This window comes from Volvox carteri (genome assembly GCF_000143455.1).
Source record: "Volvox carteri f. nagariensis unplaced genomic scaffold VOLCAscaffold_56, whole genome shotgun sequence".
Lineage (NCBI taxonomy): Eukaryota > Viridiplantae > Chlorophyta > Chlorophyceae > Chlamydomonadales > Volvocaceae > Volvox > Volvox carteri.
In genome coordinates, this window is record NW_003307599.1 from 851,971 (window position 1) to 872,573 (window position 20,603).

General features: G+C 55.8%; 3 protein-coding genes across 3 annotated transcripts; 1 reads left to right on the plus strand and 2 right to left on the minus strand.

The window, feature by feature from the left end:
• Positions 1-38: 38 nt before the first annotated feature.
• Positions 39-2,234, minus strand: EB1 (microtubule plus-end binding protein EB1). Its single transcript, XM_002955997.1, has 7 exons — positions 2,097-2,234; positions 1,912-2,001; positions 1,588-1,689; positions 1,237-1,299; positions 1,079-1,162; positions 735-971; positions 39-563 (listed from the first exon to the last, which is right to left on the minus strand). Exons 1-7 carry the CDS (start codon positions 2,109-2,111, stop codon positions 324-326), a joined length of 831 nt encoding a protein of 276 aa, XP_002956043.1. The 5' UTR covers positions 2,112-2,234; the 3' UTR covers positions 39-323.
• A 387-nt stretch (positions 2,235-2,621) lies between these two features.
• VOLCADRAFT_96978 (uncharacterized protein) lies at positions 2,622-12,150 on the plus strand (the record flags this gene model as incomplete). Its single annotated transcript, XM_002955938.1, has 19 exons — positions 2,622-3,269; positions 3,556-3,666; positions 4,129-4,275; positions 4,660-4,740; positions 5,198-5,348; positions 5,840-5,931; positions 6,047-6,253; positions 6,709-6,934; positions 7,339-8,143; positions 8,636-8,827; positions 9,240-9,363; positions 9,567-9,638; positions 9,735-9,892; positions 10,108-10,231; positions 10,638-10,871; positions 11,200-11,398; positions 11,520-11,648; positions 11,809-11,866; positions 12,144-12,150. The coding sequence occupies 19 exons, from the start codon at positions 2,622-2,624 to the stop codon at positions 12,148-12,150; spliced, it is 3,765 nt and encodes a 1,254-aa protein (XP_002955984.1).
• Positions 12,151-14,312: 2,162 nt separating this feature from the next.
• VOLCADRAFT_76947 (uncharacterized protein) lies at positions 14,313-15,696 on the minus strand. The gene is made up of 3 exons (XM_002955998.1): positions 15,199-15,696; positions 14,670-15,030; positions 14,313-14,527 (listed from the first exon to the last, which is right to left on the minus strand). The coding sequence occupies exons 1-3, from the start codon at positions 15,565-15,567 to the stop codon at positions 14,388-14,390; spliced, it is 870 nt and encodes a 289-aa protein (XP_002956044.1). The 5' UTR covers positions 15,568-15,696; the 3' UTR covers positions 14,313-14,387.
• Positions 15,697-20,603: the final 4,907 nt, after the last annotated feature.

A 20,603-nucleotide genomic window follows, 5' to 3' on the forward strand; every position in this document is an offset into this window, starting at 1 on the left:
TCAACTGTAATCGGGCGCCCAGCTGATTGAAGAGATTTGAATGGGAGTGTTGATTAAATATCATGTGCTAAATGTCGACGATTATGTCATAGCGCATGACCTTGAAGTCATGTTATGCACTCTGCGGAACACATAGAGGTGTAGTACACCTGATGAAACACGATTTGTAAATGCTTACTGCTCACTGCCCCCACCATGCACATTCATTGTCATGAACCTCCTGCGGACCTACGTTCAAGTTCAAACTGCACGGGTCGAAATGATCGCCCAGTTCGATAAGTAACACTGCACGTAGGTCAGCAAGCTCAACAGCGTTGCGTATATCAACTGTCCTGCGCCGATAGCTCCTCCTCGCTGTACTCTCGACCGGCAAACTCAATTTGCGTTTCCCGCACAATACGCGCGCCATCCTCAGACGTTGCAGCGTACAAAATTTCCTGTACACGCTTCATAATCGGCATGTCGGAGATCACCGGCGTCTGACATAGCAGCTCCACATCCCGCAACTTGGAGTAATAGAACTCTTTCTCTTTCTCAAAGCCGTCAGCCTTTATCCGCAAATCCTGTACGGTGAGGATGGCGCCGAAAGCGGATCATGCGATTCACGCGGCAACACATATTCGTTTCCTTCGTCGTTAATAATCAAACACAAAACAGTCTGACAACTGACGCGGAAATGTCCGGTGGGCAGCTGAGCTAAATTTGTACTGCTGGTAAATATTCTAAACACGTACCTCAAGCTGGTGATTTAGCTTGTCCATTTGGTCCCGGTCTCCGGGACTGGCGGTTTTGTTACTGGCAGCTGGTCGTGGGGCTGCCGCAGGTGCGGCCCGTGGTGCGGAAACGGGTGCAGCCTTAATACCGCCAGCTGCACCTTTTGACCCTGCGGAGCTGGCCTTCATGTCGCCAGTCTTGCAAAGCGCCCGGCGGCCAGGGCCGTCGTAAGGCGGCATGGGCTGCCCCATCGTAACCTGAGTTTGTAAGCAGTGGCCAGGTTGACTTGGTGCAATTGCCCAATGATCCAAGTCCGAAGGGTTTAACAAAGCTCTTCCGCCTAAGATTTGAATTGGGCACGTACCTGGTCCCAGTATGCCTTGAACCACTGCATAAACTCCATGTTGTCAAGTGGGCGTCCCTTCACCAACCGGGCGACCTCAACATACTGCAATTATTCAAGGGATGAATTATGAGACGCTACGCACAAAAGCCAAATTTTAAGCCGTTTTCAGTCCGCACCTTGTCAATCTTAAGCTTGTTGAAGCAGTCCTGTAATACCTTGTAGTTGTTGATCATTTGGTACTAGGGTGGGGGGGAAACAAAAGTTGGTTAATAAGCGAGAAGCGAGGCCGAAATAATTGTGCATGTACACAATTCGATAATGCCACCTTCCCCCCTCCAAGAAGCATTCGAACCACGTAACGCCCAGTGCGTTGGTACGCCAAGCGAGCGCAGCACAGAAACGGGCGGGTAAAGCAGTGTTAAAAACCTGGAGATTATAAACTGCATGATGAATGGATCGCTTAACCTGTTTTTATTAAGTCCCATGCGCTGCGGAGACAGAGGGTCTGTGATCCTAAATGTGCACACCTCGTTGTTGGCGTTGAAGTCCACCTTAGCCATTGGCACGACCCCTGGGTGCAGGACGTCCAGTAACTGACATGCGACGGCACCATTGCATGTCTCCTCAACCTGCAGACGTCATAAAGTTCTGTCAACTCAGGCATAACCCAGCCCCCGGGTAACTAAGTCAAAGATCGTGCAATTGACCCTCGTTTCTTTCCCGCCGAGCAGCGCGCCTGTCCAATAACTACCCATAGAACAAAGAAAGAGAACAAAGAAACTGAGAAGTACCGGGCAAGCCGAGCCTCTCCATAAACAGTGCTATTGTTAACATTCAAACCATGTACGTACTTTATTAAGTCGCAGGCTGAGCGTGTCGTTGACCCATGAAAGGATCTCCCCACGGCCCAGGAAGTAATGAGGGTCTTGCAAGCCAAAAGACTGCAGGCATTTAGGAGTTCGGAAGGTACCGCGCAGGTTGAGAGACAGGTTGCAGAGGCGCGCTTAAGGCTTTTAGGAGCATCGACATGACTGACCGTCTGTGGCGGCATGTTTTCGGGGACAGGCTGACCACCGCGCTGTCAGCTCAAAGAGGCTGGTTACAAAACACGGCTGGATCACACCAGGCTATCAAAGGCCTATTGCAATGGTGTGAGTAAGCGACAAATTTGTTTTGAATACTGTGTTAATGCAAGGACACACGATACTTTTTGAGTCTCAATTCAACATGGAGTACGGGACGTACGGTGGGGAAATTTCTGCAACACGTCAGGTAAGCGTTTGGCGGGCATATGATTGTTTCAGGTCCCGCTTAATAGGTTAAACCGTTACATTGAAATTCTGCCGCCCGGTCGCCACAGGCTTGAAAAATGCCTGCAAAACGGTTGGCCATTATATGTTCGTAGTTACAAGAGGATTTCCTCTGCTCAGCATCTTGTATTTTTGCTACATGTTCACATGGTTAGGTTGAACCACGGCGTTTCCGTGGCGTAACCTTATCCAACCACCTATATTCAAATTACTCCACCTGTGTGCCGACCACCCTGCTCACCAACGAACCCATGGGTGTCGCTGCACCCGCACCTCCCTACTCCCACGGTGACGCTGCTCGATTGGCAGCGCCAGCGCTGCCTCCTTGGCACGCAATGCCCAGCAATGTCGCACCATCACAGAACATGTTGCCACACATTCCAAAGCTCATTCCCCGTCGCCACACCCGGCTAAGAATCCGCGCGCAAAGCGCCCTCAGCCCCCAGCTCTGCCAGCAGCCCACAACGCGGCGCCCCATCAGACTCCGTCCTACTGTTCCCAGCAGATCTCTCCTCGCGCGAGGGCCACCCGCTGTGGCCTCAAGTCCTCTTCAAGCCCCTTCTTTCCCTTCACCAGCCTTCAACCCAGCAACTCCTCCATTTGGATTCTTCAGGCGGGCTGGGTTGATGACGACACATGCCCACCTTGCCCGTCATGGCATGCACCGGAACATCAATTCCGCCAATGGCCCGAAGCTAGAAGGGAAAGCACGTTGTGCTGCTGTTGCCACTGACGCAGCCACTGGCCTCGAGGATGGTCCAACGCCGCTTCCCAGCATGTCTGAGGTTCTGGTTCAGTACGACTGGATGCTAGATGCGCCCCTGGAGCAGCTCATGTCCAGGGCCGCCGCTCTTCGTGACAGCAGCCGCCATGGCGGCGTTGTGAGCTTCTCACCCAAGGTGTGGGTTTACATATAAAGCACGCATATAAGACACACAGGAGCTGCTGCCTGATGCAGCGTCGAGTGCCCTGACGCTCAGCAGCAGAGGCAGAGGCAGGGACGGGGAACGAGCAGTAACATACATCATCATTATAAACTGTAAAAAAAGACTGAAATGTCACAGCGCCGACATTACATCTGTCGGGCCGTGACTGATTTGTAGATTTTCGTCTCCCAGGTAGCGGCCTCCAGTGCTCATTTCCCCACCCACCCACATCCCCCCGGGTTTCCGCCCCACCCGCCAGGTATTCCTGCCGCTCACTCGTCTGTGTCGCGATAGCTGCGGCTACTGCACCTTCGCGCAGCCACCTCGACCTGGACGTAGGGCCTACATGACACTGGAGGAGGTGCTGCAGGTGCGTGGGAAGTACCGACTGACAGACGGACGGATGGATGGACCTATTCATTATAGGTTGTCGAACAGGCGAATGGATGGGTTGACGATTGGGCCAGCTGGATGACCAATTTGTCGACTTGACGCCTGCTCCGCGCCCGCGCGGTGGAAAGACTCTGGAGGGCTGGTCGGGTTAGAGGAACCGGGCACTCCTCACTATCCACCTTTTGACCTGTCTAAGGCTCATGCTTGCGCTCCTGGCGACCTGTATTCCACGACGTGGACTGGCAGGCGGGTATCGGTACTGGACTCTTCTCATGCAGCGGATTCGCCTCGCCTGCCAGGCCCGTCTCTCCGGGGCTTCTAGTTCTGTTTGACTCTGCGGCGGGATGTTGTTCTTTCCTGACTCAGCTGCAGCTTTCCTTTCCTTCTTTCCCTTTCCGGCGGCAACCCCCCCAACCTTCCCGCCTCTTGTTGACACCAGGTCGCTTCTCTGGGTGCCGCCGCGGGCTGCTCCGAGGCCCTGATAACCCTGGGGGATAAGCCCGAGGACCGCTGGGCGGAGGCGGTTTCGGAGCTTAGGGAAATGGGGTACGGCAGTACACTGGAGTATGTGGAAGCGGTGGCCAGGGTGAGTTTGGGTGGGGCCTTGAGGCTCAGGTTTGGGTGGTTTCGAGGGGGAGCTATGTGGAGTATTATGTGCCCTAGACCCAAACATCAACGGGTGGCCCGCGGCGGGTCCTCTGTCTGACGACTTCTCCCTTTCCCTGCGTCCCTGGCTTCCTCCCCTCCTGCACCTCCCCACCACCCACTCAAACCCCTGCGACCTCCCTTCCAGGGCCCCCCGGGCACCAACCCCCGGGTCACTGTGCTCTCTCACTCTCTCCCGCCCTTTCTACGTCTACGTCTGGTACACTCTTGCCCTGGCAGCAGCTTCACTCGTTTGTGGTTCGTCTTTCTCTCCCGCCCTCTCCCTCCCCCCGCCCCCGCCCCCTCTCACCCTCCCCCCTTTCAGGCAGTTCTTCGTGAGACAGGTTTGCTGCCCCATATCAATGCGGGGGTGATGGGGGAGGAGGAGATTAGGAGGCTCAAGAAGGTGAGGGAAGGAGGGGGGGTTGCTGGAGGGTGAGGGGAGGAATAACTTGCAAGAAGCAAAGCTGGAGGGGGGGAGGGAGGGGGAGGAAGGGGAAGAAATACCGACGCAGATCATTGTTTTGAATGTGGGGCGGCTCTGAGGCCTTCCTCTCCAGGTGGGGCCTATCAGGAAAAACGCGAGATAGAGCGATATAGACCAGGACTGAACACAGAACACATGAAGGCTCTGTGCAGATTGTACTGATGGTGCGGACAGGAAGGGAGAGGGACGGAGAGGAGAAAGAGAGAGAGACAGAGAGAAAGATTGACAGAGACGTGCGCTCTTTCCGTTGTGATGCTCATCTCCCCATGGCCATCCTTCCTTGCTTAACCTCCCTCGTGCGCCCGCATGGGTTTGGTCGGTTTTCCCCTCCCATCCTCCCTCCCTCCCTTCCCCGCCCACCCCGGCCGGCGCACAGGTATCCGCCAGTCAGGGCCTTATGCTTGAGAGCACCTCCCTGGAGCTTATGAAACCTGGGGCGCCCCACCATAACTGCCCGGACAAGCACCCAGCGGTACGACTGGCGACCATTGAGGCGGCGGGACGAGCGGCGGTGCCGTACACGTCAGGTGCCTAGCGGATACGGATATGGCCCTGGTAATAGTCCCTCGTATACCAACTCACGGGTTGGGTTGGTGATTTTAAGGAGGAGAATTTCCGGTTAGTGTCTTTGTGTGCGTATGTGTGTGTCTCTGTATATCATGGACATCTTGCACGTATTGGTTACATATCGATCCGGGCCTGACACTGGCCAGGGACGCCTAACCGCACCCCATCGGGAACGATCTTAAATGTGTTTTACCAGCCCGGATACATCAACCAATAAAGTGCTATTAGTTGTTGGGTACTCGTAATTGCGGTAGTAGTGCTCGTCCTTGCACTTATGTGTGTTTTTGAAGTCCGCCGCCCAAGCTTTTGTTCCCAATCCCGCCCTCCCCGTCGACCATGTCCTATTTCGCCCCACCTTACCCCACTCGACGTTATTCCCCTACCCTACCTCTACCCTGCCCTACCTCACTTCCCTGCTACACTTCCCTGTGTCCCGCCGTGTCCTAATTAGGCATCCTGGTGGGTATTGGGGACACCCGTGCTGACCGGCTTCACGCACTGGCATGTCTATATCGCCTGCATGAGCGCTACGGCCATATACAGGTGGGCAACGGGGGAGGGAGGAAAGGAAAACCTACCGCGCCCCCTTCTACCTCCATTTGTGCACACCGCCCACACATCCCCACCTTCCCTCACCCCCACCCCCATGCTTTTGCAGGAGCTCATCATTCAGAACTTCCGCGCCCAGCCCTCCACCTCCATGTGCTCTCACCCCGAGCCCCCCCTGGAGGAGCTGCTGTGGGGGGTGGCGGTGGCCAGAATTATGTTTGGACCGCACATGAACATACAGGTCGCGGAGGGGATGGGGGTGGGGCCCGAGGAACGGTGGGGCGAGGGATGGGAGGGTGGATGGGGGGAGAGCTGGGTGCGTGGATGTGTATTTATGTGTGGAGATGGGTGCGATGTGTGTTTAGGAGTGATCCGCGAAAAGGAAATGGCAATGAATGCCGGAACGCACACACATATACATGGATAGTGTGTGTGTGTGGGGGGGGGTGTTTGGGGGAGGGGGGTGAGGAAGGGAGGACATTCACCTACCCCACTCTACGCAGATAGTGAGCGTTACCTTCCTGAAAGAGCCGTGTGGGGGTCGAAGGCAACCACCCACCCATTAACATCCATGCGCCCGGTGACTACATTTTGAGAAACTTAGGGTTCGTGTGCTTCGGTGTTCAACGTGCGGACAACAGACAGAAAGACAGACAGTATACGTGCACACGGGCGAGCATCCTGTTAGATGAACTCGCTCCCCTTTCACCTCCTTTCCCCTCCAACGTAACCCCCCTCCCACCCCCCGCCCTCCTCTTCCCAACCCGCCAGGCACCCCCCAATTTGACGCCTCTGGAGTCCCTCACCCCCCCTGCCCCTGCTGCTGCCCCTGGCCCTGTTAGTGCTTCTAATGCGGGTGGAAGCAGCGGTAGCAATACTGACGGTAGTGGTGGTGGTGATGGCAGTGTTGTTCCCCAGTCCCAGTCCCAGTCCCAGCTATTGGAGTCCCTACAGGGCGGCTGGAGGGCTCTGTTGAATGCGGGAATAAATGACTGGGGTGAGTGGAGTTGGGTTTCGGAGGGATGAGAGCTTTGGCGGGATGTGAGGTGTGCTGGGGCACAACACAGGGCGAGGAGGGCAGGGGGTTAGGCGGGTAAGAGGAGAGGATGGGGTCTCTCAGTTGGCCTTTGCACGTGGTGGGAGTTGACCTTATCTTTGCTCCTTAAATCACCATTTGGTTTCCCCTGTCCCCTGTCCCCTTTTCCCCTGCTTTGTACTTCAGCAGTCTGCGAATTTGCATGTCAGCGGTCTGTTCCCGTGACTTCCAACATACAACCCCCGGTTCCCCCTCCCCTCAGTTTCGGATTTGGATTCGGATTTGGACGCCTCCCGGCAGTTCATTTCTGAGTTTCTTGCGTCATATGATTCCCCCCTCCCCTGCCCACCTCTTCCCCCCTCCAGGCGGTATCTCCCCCATCACTCGGGACTTCATCAACCCCGACAAGCCCTGGCCGCACCTGGCACACCTGGCCGCTACAACCGCATCAGCCGCCAAGACGCTGCTGCCCAGACTGCCCATCTACCCGGGCTACCTAGGACTGCTGCCTGGGGGAGGAGGAGGAGGAGGAGGGGACCCTGGGAACGGGCGTGGAGCTGTGGTCTTGGAGCAAGAAGGAGAGGGGGAGAGGGAGAGGGAGGGGGGAGGAGGGCGCTCCTTGTCCTGGCTTGACTTCAGCGGCGGGCGGGAGAGTGTGGGTGCGGCCGTGTTTCGGAGCTCCGACTCGGAGGGCTTTCTGCGAGCCAGTGACTGGGTGGCGGGGCAGGTGGAAGGGGGCCCGCAGGGGGGCTCGAGGACGGGGCCCGGGGTGGAGGCGTTGGAGATGGGGTTGGGGAGTGGGATAGGGCGGCCGGGGCTGGTGAAAGGGGGGGAACTGGGCAGCGGGAGGAGGGAGCTGCAGACGGATGCTGGTCAACATCGACGACAGCAGCACCAGCAGCAGAAGTCGGCTTTTTCTCCTGCCGTTGCACCTGCTACAGTCCCTGTTCTGGGCGCTGCTACCGATCCCCCTACTGCCCCGGCGGACGCGGGTTTTGGCCGGGCGGTGGTCGCGGGGGCGGCCGGGTCGCGCCCTGCTGTGCCCCTGCCGCGAGGGCGTACTGGTGGTGGTACTGGCGGTGGCGGCGCTCGGTGGCGTGTGGCTGTGGGGATGGATGGATCGCTCCAGGGAGCACCCAGACCTGCCGATCCGTCCCCCCGTGTGGTCAGGTCAGACGGGGTGGTGGCGGCAGGGGGGAGTGTGGGGGGCTGGGATAACTGGTGGGTGAGAGTGGTGGGATGGAAGAGTGGGAGCGTGGGGGTGGGGGTTACAGCCTTGTTCAATCGCTTACATCCTCCCGCTTGGTGTCATGTGTATGTATGTATGTCCGTCGGGCCCAGTGAGAGAGGGGGAGAGGGCGGAGATGTTGAGAAGGAAGAAGCCATGGGAGGGGGAAAACACGGCAGGCAGATGCGATGAGGGCAGGGTTATATAACCCAGATTGGGTTACAGAATCAGGTAAATAACCCAGATTGGGAAACAAAGTAAAGAGAACACGAAAGACACACACACAAATTAAAACAATTACGCACACCCCGGTCGGGCCGCAGCACCCCTTATGGAGGGGCGGCAGTTTGGGGGGTCGGCCGTCGATTGTTTTGCCTGTTGCTTGCAGGTAGTACGTCACCTCCCCCTATCTCATTCCTTTCCTCTTCCCCTAGGCTGTTGGAAGGGGTATTGTCGGGGGGTCGGCCCCTGCAGCTGGGGGAGATAGAGCTGCTGCTTAGAAGCCGGGGAGCAGACCACGAGGCCGTGTGTACGGCCGCAGACGAGCTGCGGCGCCGTACATGCGGTGACACGGTGTCGTACGTGGTCAACCGCAATATCAACTACACCAACGTGTGCACGTACAAGTAAGTGACACGTGTGTGTGGGGCCTTTGTGCCCGACCTGGCTGCTGTGCACACAAGCTGATTGGGGAGTTTGGGATGCTGGGGATGTTGTTGAGGTTGGTGGTGACGAGGGAGAACTCGCTGATGTGGATCCCGCAAGGGGGAAACTGGGAATTGGGGATTGGGGGGAAGGTGCCCTGAAGGGGGAACTCCCGTGTGTCGGTGTGTGTGAGTATGTATGTGCATAAGACAGAAAAGAGTAATGGAGATTAAGACGTGACGGGTGCTTTCCGGCCGCCGCGGGGCCTCACATCTGACTTCGCATTCAACATATATGGCGCACACGTGTCACGTATTATATCATAGGCATGTCAACCTGTATGTATGTTCACACACGCACACACTCACTATGATGGGCTGCGATGTGTGACAGGTGCTCGTTCTGTGCTTTCTCCAAGGGCCGTACGGCAGAGGAGCTACGGGGTCCCGCATACGTGGTGCCGTACGACGAGATTGCCAGACGTACAGCGGAGGCCTGGGACAGAGGCGCAACGGAGGTGTGTGTGCGTGTGCATGTGCTATATCATCATAAGTAAGAGGGCGTGACGTTTGAGAGAAAGTGTGTTTGTGGTCGTCCACATGCGGTCTTCCTTCGTGTGTATATTGGTAAACAGACGTACAGATGTACGGACGCACATACCCGGCTATAACGGTGTTGGCCCATCCCATCGGCACATTGGCCTTGTGGTGGGTCCCATAGGCATCCTCCCGCCCCAACTATAAACACCCACCCGCACAGCCCACCCACACCCACCAAAGCATGACACGCCCGGTAAGCCCCCCAACCCCTGCCTTTCGACCTTCCCTCACCCCGGGGCCAATCTTTCCCTTTTCCCATGTACACAACCCTCTCCCCCCCTCGCCGCAGGTCTGCATGCAGGGCGGCATACACCCCGAGTTCTCCGGCGCCACCTACCTGGCCATACTGTCCGCCGCCAAGTCCGCCGCCCCGCACATGCACGTACATGCATTCAGTCCGCTGGAGGTGCACCACGGGGCCACCAGCATGGGACTCACATATGAAAGGTGCCTGTGTGTGTCTGTATATGTATATGTATATGTGTATTCAGCTGTTTCTGCCGTACATGTACGCACGGCACATGTGCGTTATCATCACGACTAGAGATACCCAGATGCAAATACACATACGTGCGCAAACACCACTACGGCATATCTGTCTCTTCCACCACGAGATCTTCCCCCCAACTGCCCAATCTACCCACCTACCCAACCACCGGCAGTTACCTGGAGCGGTTGGCGGTTGCCGGGTTGGGCAGTTTGCCTGGTACCGCTGCTGAGGTGCTGCATGACTCCGTGCGGGGTGTGCTCTGCCCGGATAAGATTGACACGGCCACCTGGGTCAAGGTGAGTTTGGGGAGGTGTCACATTTTCTGCAACTCCGGTTGAAAGGAGCTGTCGCAAGGCAATTGCGAATCAATTTATATCAATACGAATCGGAACTAAAGCTCTTTTTGATATTCAGAAAGCCAAATCTTAATTTTCATGGTAGCGAATTTTGTATCTCTTCAGATATCCTCGGTAGTCGAGTGGTTTGGGAGGGCGGGGCGGAGGGATCACTGACTGGTGGGAATGGCAGGATTCCAATGTTTTTGAGTCTTTCACTTAAAATTAATTTCTCCTCCTCATCTTCATGTCCCCCTTTTGTGGACAAGTCGGCAGCTGGTTCCTTCTCTCGTGCTCATAGGAATCCTCCTCTCCTCCCCTCCCTCTCTTCCCCCCTGTCCCCCCGGTCCCCACTCGAGTCACGAAGGTGGTGAGTGCGGCGCACCGTGTGGGTCTCCGCACCACCTCCACCCTCATGTTCGGCAGTGTGGAGGAGGGGCCGTTAGCCTGGGCACAACACCTGGTCACGCTGAGGGAGGTGCAGCAGCGGGCGCAGGCGGCAGTGGGGGAGGGAGCAGCAGGAAGGGGAGGGGGAGGGGTGGGTTTCACGGAGTTCGTGCCGCTGCCGTTTGTACACATGGAGGCGCCCGTGTACCTTCAGGTGTGTGTACGGCAAGTTGGTGGAGGGGAAGATGGCGGGTTCGGGTTCGGTGTTGGGTTGGGGGAGTCGTGCGGGCAGGATTGGGCAGAGGCGGGGAGAGGTGTTGTGTACAGAGCTCTCTTAACACAGGAATCTACCCCCTCCACACACACACACACACAGCTACTTGAAACTAAGCCCATACCATAGCCCGTGACCACAGTCAAACACCACCAAAGCCTTTTGTGGCGCCCTGCCCCCCCTTCCCCTTCTGCCAAACCCACTAACCCCAACCACCCCTAAGCAAGCCCCTTTTTCTTTTCTTTTCCCCCCCTTCCCCCTTCCCCAGGGTCGAGCCCGCCGCGGTCCCTCCCTCCACGAGGGGGTGCTGCTCCACGCCGTAGCCCGTCTGGCCCTGCATCCCCTCATCCCCCACATCCAAGCCTCCTGGGTGAAGATGGGCCCCTCCAGGGCGGCCGAGCTACTGGGGGTGGGGTGTGATGACATGGGGGGCTCCATCATGAACGAGTCCATCACCAGGGCTGCGGGTGAGCAAGGGAGGGGTTTTGGGGGCGGCATTGGCGGAGGGAAGCTCTGGGGACCGGTATTTACCCTGCCGTCTCTGCTGTCGCCATCGTACCCTGTCGCACGGTCTTCTTTTCCGTTCAGGCGCTACTCACGGACAGGAGCTGGCACCGCTGAAGATGGAGGAGATTATTCGGGGCGCCGGCCGACAGCCGCGACAGCGGACGACGCTGTACGGCACGCCGCCGGCCGAGCAAACTGCTAGGTCATACAGTGCGGCGTCGCTGCAGCCGCTGGTGGTGTCTGGGCCAAGGGGGGGAGCGCTGCGCTGAGATCCGCGTCGCCCTGCCTCGTCCCGCCTCCTCCCTTACCATCTTGGCCCCCTGATTCCTTTTCCATCTCCGTCATCCCGTGTGTCCGTCCTGGCGGTCAGTGTTTTGTGAAACTAAGCCGCGTGGACTTGGCGTGAAGGCCACTAGGGATGATGGCAGGTGAGCGTGGAGTCATAGCGAATTTCAACCAACTGACTGCATTACGTCGTCCAGCGGGTGCAAGCAACTAATGGAAGAATCGTAACAGTAAACGAGAGAGAATGACCCATGTTCGGTGTTAAGTAAGTTGAGAGTTGTTGCTGTAGAGCGTCGGAGGGGGCTGCGCTGGGAAGCGTGTGGGTGATAATATGCTCTCTTTGGCCGTCTGCGATAGGCTTCTTGAGGGGCTTCTGAGCTGCTGCTGCTGCTACTGTCTTCGTCGCGTGTGTATGTACAGGCCGTAGGGGGTGGATTTAGAAGCAAGGAAATTAAGAGAGGAGAGGCGACCGAGGAGTAAGAGCGGTGCAGTGCCGCAGGCGGGGCCTGTTTGGCTGGTCGACGGTACGGTTTCCGTTGTGAGTGGGGGGCTTGTCTCTCAGCGCCACCGCAGGTGACTGCTTGCAGACACACACAGTCAACCCCCGCATGCACTGTCATGTATTCGTACATGCCATCGGAGTTTGGCAAACACTCGTTCGTGCAATTCCATTCATGTTGCAGTGTGTGGTATTGCAGTGCGTCGTGCGGATTGTTACATGAACGCAGAAAGATAATAGCACGAAATCTGTAGTCGCCTGAAGTAGAGAGGAGCGTTGTGCGACGAGAATTTCCGGCGTTTATTGCCCGGTTGGTGTAGAGCAGGAGAATGTGCAGATTGGCGAATGAGGTAGATAACCAGCGCACGTGGATGTGCCAAGATATTTTTTAGGGTTTTCTCAGGATGTACACGTACAGAATGTTTGAGCTCCATGGCCTTCCAGACATTAACGCTCACTACAACTGTTTTTGGCGCGCTATTCCCCGTACTGTTATGTATGGTTTAACAACCCTACCGACGCAGGAAAGAATGCTCTATCTGTACCGTGTATCATCTAACACGAAAAGTTATGAAGCAAGAATTCAAGCCACATCTTTTTTCCGTTGGGGCCCCCATTTATGGTTATTAGGTCGTATTTCCACAACTCAAAGCCAGCAGGTACGAATTTTTTTACAGACTGACTAACTAGACTACCAGTATGAACACGAGGCTTTCGGTGTGCCTTTCGCCCCATAACCCTCACGTTGGACTTACAGCACGTGTTTCCCTTGTAGGAAATGAAAATGCTGCCAGCCCTTAGCAACCGGACGCATGGCTCGCACAAGCAGCCAACTTCTTGGATTTGATCCCACTATATATTACATCCACAACAAGTCGCACAGTGCAAAAGACGCTCCTTCAACGACCCCATGGGAAGAGCTCAGCAACATATGCTACGTGCTTGCTTCACTGACACCATTGCGCGCAAATACACGCCAGGGAGTATGATGGCGGGCGACTTCTAACCCCAATACTTGCCTAGTGTAGGAGTTAGCAATACCTGCGAATCTGCGTGTCAAAGCCCATCTCAAATGCTTTTTCCCTAGTCTGACTCTTCTGCCACTGCTTGCTGTGAAAAGCGAAACCAGCATAACGAGAAAAATACGACAGCTCTCTCTACGCACAATATGCGTCACTGGGACAACAACGCTCAGTGCATGCAACCAGTGACCTTCTACCCATTTACACCCATGCTGTGAAATAACCAAAATGCAAGCCTCGTACATTGATCTGTAGATCGAAAATATGCCACCTACATGGCGGCTAAATTTTCAGACCTCAGCATGTTCACCGTCCCAGAGAAGATAGTAAATAGATCGGGTAACTTACCACCTGTGGCCAACTTTTCACAAAACGACCCCCCTTGTAGCGTCTCCAACCCCATCCGGCCCTATGATAAATGCACATGCAATCGGGATAGTGCCGTACCTGAACGGTACCAGAGAGTACCACATTGACGGCGCTCCACTGATGACTCCAAGCTGTCAACCATTACATTGCGGAGGGTTTTCAGCCGTACTGGCAACAGCAGGGACCTCACAAACCATTAATGATGGGTCACTGACCTGTACAGTGTACAGCATAACTATTACGCTGACGAGTCTGGAGAAACGAAACTGCGGCATTGCAGAAGCACAAAGTGTGACGCCAAGACTGCGAATGGGAGCTGCCTGGAGGGACGTCAGGGCAGTCATCGCGTCGCCCCAGAGTTGGCGAAGGGCTGATGCAGGGAAGCCAACAAGGAGCGAACGCCGTAACGCCATGTGGCAGGACGGATTCAACCAGCAATCCAGCGGCGAAACTTGCTCATCTGGGCGGGGTTGCTACACGCTACACACGATCGGTACCTGCTCCAGCGGCTCCCGCAAGTGTTGACGGCCATCCATGACGCTATCGTAGACTTGATGATGCAAGAAGGCGTGGACCAGACGTTTCCGTTTATCCTGTCCACCTTAATACCTGCAAAGAAAGAATCAAGTTTTTGTCCGTGCGTTGGGGTAACGGTCCGAAGGCCAAGTATCCAGGGTCACGGTGCCGTGGGTCGAAACGATTCGGGTTAGGGACACCGCGGTGGCGAGGACTTGCAGCAGCAGCATGGGTGCCCAGGGTAAGGGTAGCCTCGATCTACACGGCCAAGTTTCGTTGAGCCTGTGATAGGAAGTCGTTGACGCTTAGGTTCTCGTCACCGTGCGCCACCTTGGCCGTCACCTCTGGCACAAACAGTTTGCCCCTGGATGCCTTGGTGTCGAGCAGCAACTCAGTCCCTGGGGAGCAGGAGCAGCCCGGAGAGAGGGAACCAGGTTATCCTTAATGCAATAGGTACAGGTACCAATGTTACGAGAGAAGCACATTAAAAAAGGAAATCTCATTGCTGACATCGCAGCCATTTCCTGCCGCCCGTCTTACCTTTCTCAACCACAACAGCTCCGTGGTCACGCAGCCAAGCAGTACACTCCGCTACGCCCTCCTCCACAGAAGGGGCCGAGGCCGCCTCGCCAGCGAGGTGTGCGCGCATGCATCCCGGCAGCGGCTTCCCCTCACCCTCTGCACCCTGGCCCCCGGAGCTAGACGAATGAGGCGAAAATCCTAGCAACTGCGCCATCTCAGAAACGGGCAACGGAAGGTCGCACGCTTTCACGAAGGCGTTGAGGCCGCCCCACCGCATCACCTCCGCGACCACGTCCATGATAGCCCGGCCCAGGTGTGGAGCAGACGCGTATAGGCGGAAAAAGGCCGCGTAGTTGTAAGTCATAACTGCCTCACGGACCTGTCATGCAAAGAAGGCGTGGGCATGCAATAGAAGAGGTTTTCAGGCATCCGTAACCTACCTGGAATTTTAAAAATTGCATTGTATTGTATTGCGTGTATCAATGCTGACTACACCAAATGCTGGAACATGCACTTGCAAGCATGTAACTGATAAAAACAGACTCACCTGCAGCGCGTGCCGAATCTCTGAACTCCCCATTAGCTCGCGCGGGATGTTGCGGATCGTGTGCAGAAGTGACTTGGCCATGCCGCCGCCCCGCCACCCCGCTGTCGCACAATGCACGGTTTCGTAAAGCACACGGTAAGCGGTGAACTCTGCCACGCAACCCGGCTGCCCGTCAGCGTACAAGTGTCCCAGCCGCGCCTGGCATTGATTGAACTCAGCCGTGTCGCCATACTCGAGGCTACTGCGCGCGTGCGCCTCATATACGCGCACAGCCAAGCCATTTCGCAAGTGCTGCACAGTGCAGTCCTGACGCATGCCCTTGAACTGGTCCAGTGAGTAAAAGTACGAGGCTTCACCGCGCGCAATCATGGACACAAGGCGATCCAGGGCACGCTCCAAAACGGGTTCGGGACGCACGGTCGCGGGGTCCGGCTTGCTGGTAAGGCGGAAGTAAGATTTCTCAAGTGCCTGGCAGGTGCCCACAACCAGGCCGTCGAACCGCCGCGCCGCAACCTCCTCCTCATCCGAAAAGTCCATACCTGAGCTGTCATCATCCTGCACGCTGCTGCCCGACACCATCCCCACGGCGCGCCCATTACCAAAGCGACCCGCACGCGCTTGGCGGCGCACCTCCTCTACAGACAACGAGCCCTTGCCCCCACGTCGCCCCGACTGCTGTTGCTGCTGCTGCTGCTCAAGCTGCAACATCTTTTTACGTTTACGGTTGCTAATAGGCTGCGCGCCCCCTACATAATGCTGAGATTGCTTGGGAGTTGTGCCGCCGGACCCACGCTCAGCGCTGCGATTCTCCTCATCAGAATCGACGTCATGTCCCCTTTTACGGTACCCGTTCACGACAGGATGGTAGTCGTGGCTGTGGCGATGCTCGTGGTTGACGTGCACCTCCGGGACGGCGCCCCACCGGCTGCGCTTGCGGCCCGAAGTCCCATCCAAAGCAAGCACTTGATTCGAAGCTACGGATCCCCCATCGTTCTGCCCAGCGGCGGTGCCGGAATGCAGGATGGGTTCCGTATCCCAGTCCGTTGTCCAAAGCTTACCCTCATTCTTGACCTGTTCCAAGTAAGCCATGAGCTTTTCGGACACGGAGCTATCAGGAATATTGTGGAGACGGGCGGTATTGAAGCAACGTGTTACCCAAGCCGTGAACGCCGGAGGCCACTGGTTGCCACCCTGCGAAGAAGACTGCGCTGCCTTGGCGGCTGCCATCGCGCTGGCAGCGCCAGCGGCAACAGCAGCAGCAACGGCCGGGTTCCGGTCGTTTACGGGGGTGGTGCTTGTCGTCGCCGGTGTTGAACTCGAATCTATCGAGATATACGACGGCGTTGCGATGTTGATAGCGCGTTTCACCAGGGGTACCTGCGGGCGAATGACGATGGTCGACTGCTGCTTGCCGTCGATGGGCGTCCCAGCCGTCGACGTTGACGCACCACTAGGCTCTGTGGCGTGTAAACGGGATCCAAGAGGCACGGTATTTGGACCCGTGGGCCCGGTTCGATTGCGACCCTGTATGCCCTTCAGAGCCGATTGCTGGCCGTACAGACCCGATGGAGGCGGTTGGGCATTGTAGCCGTGTAGCGGCGACGATGCAACCCCCTGCTGCGCCTGCCAATCGCGCGAATCCTCACGCGATGAAGCCATCTTGCGTGGCTCCTCTGACGCAGTGGAAGGCTGCTGCTGCGGTGGCAACTGTTGGTGGTGAGCATACGCAGCTGAAGCATATGGATACGCCTCTGCTGACTGTTGCTGTTGTCGTTGCTGCTGCCAGTAGGCATACCATTGCTGCTCGTAACCTGGGTACGAATAGTAAGCACCGTAATTCTGCGCATACCATTGCGCATAAGCGTCCTGGCCAGCAGCGGCCTCGTTATTGCTATCTGCAACTGCAGTAAGATTAGCAGAGGAACTCTGAGGATTACTGCTTTCCTGGCCAGGTTGCGGCGGAGGAGGTGGAGGCGCTTCGCCCTGGGGCGGGAGAGGCGGAGCCGTCTTGGACGAAGAGACGCCTGGCAAGGGCGGCACATCTGACGAAGATGGCTTTAGTGCGTCCGACGTGCCAGGTGGAGGAGGCGGAACCTCCGGAGAAGCGCTGGCTTGCGAAATAGCATGCTGCTGGTATGCGGGCTGACCTGAAACTGCATACTGAGAACCCTGCTGCTGGTAATATGAAGACGTGCTATAGTTGCCATCATAGCCATAAGCCGCATAGTAGTCCTTGTAGTAATGGGAATCTGCCGCGCTCGGCGCAGCATAGCCCATGGCCGGATAAGCCATCATTCTTGTTGCCTGTGTAAAAGTGAAGAGAAAAACATTTAGGTTGGCACTTACAAGCAGGACAACGCTTTGAGCTCGCAGCAATTTTGGACCAAAGACGCACCTTCGTCAACGTGTAATATTCCGGCACATGAGCAAACGATTTGTGATTGAAAAGTAACCTGGCTACAGAAATCTGATATAAATGTTTAGCAATGCGAATGTTCTGTCTTTCAACGCTGTGGCCATAACTCCAGGAGGGCCCACCCTCTGTGAAAAATGGTTGCAGGAAGCTGCAAATGGTATTTTATGACAATTCTCAATTCTGTTTATCGAGGCTGAGCTTTGCAGTTGTTTGTGCCTTGTCTTCCGCAACGCACGATCTTGGGGTGTTTCACATTTGTCGGTTACCTATGTGAAAGACGCATTCCATAAGGTATTCATCTACACTTCTCGCCACCAACCTTTAAGCATTTTGTTTTCCCAATGGATACGAACCACATACCCATATTTGGCCTCCCCACCGCGACCAAAGGCGGAAGGTGGGCACTTGCTCATAGCTATGAGTTGCGCAGATATTTAATTATTGCAATGATAAGGCCTCGGACCAGTAACAAGTGCCGTCGTTACTTGGTTGTTGCCTCACTGCTGGCATTTCACGGAATACGAATGCCCATCTATCCACCAATACGTATCCCAATTCAACCTGATCTCTATCTCAGCCAACCAAAAAGCATTAGTACACAGGTCTTGGCATGATATCGGCCATCATCACTGCGGGTCTGGTACATACACCCTGGGATATACCCCGCCAGCGGACGGTCCCCTGTCCGCAACGCTGTACATCCTGACCGTTCCAGCGGACACCTAGCGGACGGTCATGGAAACGGTGGTCCAAAGCTCCAAAACATCTGTATGTAGATGATTCATGAGACGCTAATAATCAATGCTTCAGCTTGCACTCCTTGGCAAGCAATGAACGCGCAAAACACTCGCCAGGAGAAACTAACCGCAGATTCACAACGAACATAGTAAAAAGCCTTCTAGCATAAAAGGAGAAAGCAATCGAAAGGAAAAGAGACAAGATCCCCATAATGTTGAAGACGCGCGGCGGACATTCTAATGTCCTGTTTATATAACCTGCTTAGGTAACACCAACGCACTGGAACAATTGAACCATGCAGTAAGGTCGTTGCATTGGCCAGAAGAACTGGGCATTAGTGAAAGGGATTCAGCAAAGACTGACCGTAAAGACTGACCATCCCTTTGTCGGCTCTGAATGGCACAATACTCTACTGGGTTAATGATCATTTGGTAGAAATAGGCCATTGTATGGCATCTGAGCTGGCGCACAGCATGCGCACGTCCCCACGACCCGGTTACGCCCTTACACTGCATTCCGCCTGCCAGCTGTCTGTGCAACACAGCGCATGGCGGGCAGGCCAACGAAGCCATCCCAAAGCTTCGTTGAAGACTGGGGTCCCAAGCTCTCAGAATCCCAGGCTGCCAGGCTCCCAAGCTCTCAAAAACCCAGCCTCCGAGGCACACAGGGTCTCACAATCCAGGCTCCCAGATTCCCAGGCTCTCAGGCTGTCAGGCACACAGACTCTCAGAATCCCAGGCTGCCAGGCACACAGGCTCTCAGAATCCCAGGCTCCCAGGCACACAGGCTCTCCATCTGCCAGGCACACAGGCTCTCAGAATCCCAGGCTGCCAGACACACAGGCTCTCAGAATCCCAGGCTGCCTGGCACACAGGCTCTCAGAATCCCAGGCACACAGGCACACAGGCTCTCCATCTGCCAGGCACACAGGCTCTCAGAATCCCAGGCTCCCAGGCTCCCAGGCACACAGGCTCTCCATCTGCCAGGCACACAGGCTCTCAGAATCCCAGGCTCCCAGGCACACAGGCACACAGGCTCTCCATCTGCCAGGCACACAGGCTCTCAGAATCCCAGGCTGCCAGGCACACAGGCTATGTCGGCTTCATTGAAGCTGGAATAAGGGCGGGGGCCCCTGCATCGGTACAGGCCAGTAGCTAGGGCGGCACGTGTGGCAATGGATGGGTAGTGTCAAGGTGGTGGGAACTATGCTTGTCGCAGCAGTGCTGATGCTGTGGGAGCTATGCTTGTCAGAGTGCTGGAGGCAGGAAGCCGGGGCTCATAACCTGTTGAAGAGGCAGTGTCTCTGGAACCTACCAGACACGGCTAAGAGTGATTGGCCGTTACACGTAGTCTGGAGGTCCGCGACCTGCCACCGACAGCCCCTTGCTTGGGCTTAAACGTATGAGTCTGAGATGCCGTTGCCAGGGACAGCAGGGACTCGGCCGCTAGGTCCGCGGTCCAGGCCGGCTGCTCAACGCTCAGCAGACACAATCGCAGCTTGCGTTCTGGTGCCGCAGCCATAACACACACGGAAAACATCACCGTACAGCACCGTACGCACTGCCTGTTGTAGTGTAGTGCAGTGCTACAGGCCCATGAAGTATGTCTCAGGCCGGCACTGCCCCGACCACGGTATAAGACCGCGCTCCGAACGTGAGTAGAATATGAATTCTAAACAAACCCACGTCCGTTCTGTGACGATTTCAGTAAATTTATGGATTTCGGTAAGGCTGTCGTACAGATTCTTGATGTTCAGTTCCGGTGAATTCTTACAAACGATTCCTTGACAGCCATGTCAGTTTTCAGAAGATTTCATAGTCATAACTGATTCGCATATTTCTTAATAAGCTCATCATTACTGTGTAGCTATCGCGCTACAACAGCTGCCTCCTCCCCCCAGGAACCAGCGTCCTCGCTGTGTTCCGGGTGAGCTTTCCAGTACTCGGTAATCAGATTTCGATCGGAAATATCAAAAGCATCAAGCCACGTATTGTTTTCATCAGTATGTCCTTTCCATTTCACCAGAAATCGGTATAAGGTTCGTTTTCTCAGTTTACGGGTTTCGTGCTTCAGGATTCGTTCAATCGTCCAGACAGGCTTGGAAGTGACAGGGTCAAGTTCCAAAGCTTTCGGAGGCTGAACAGGTCCATCAGGGACGTCAGCACAGTAAGGTCGGAGTAAGGACACATGAAACACATCGTGGAATCGGTATTCAGGAGGCAAATCCAAACGGAAAGTAACGGAATTAACC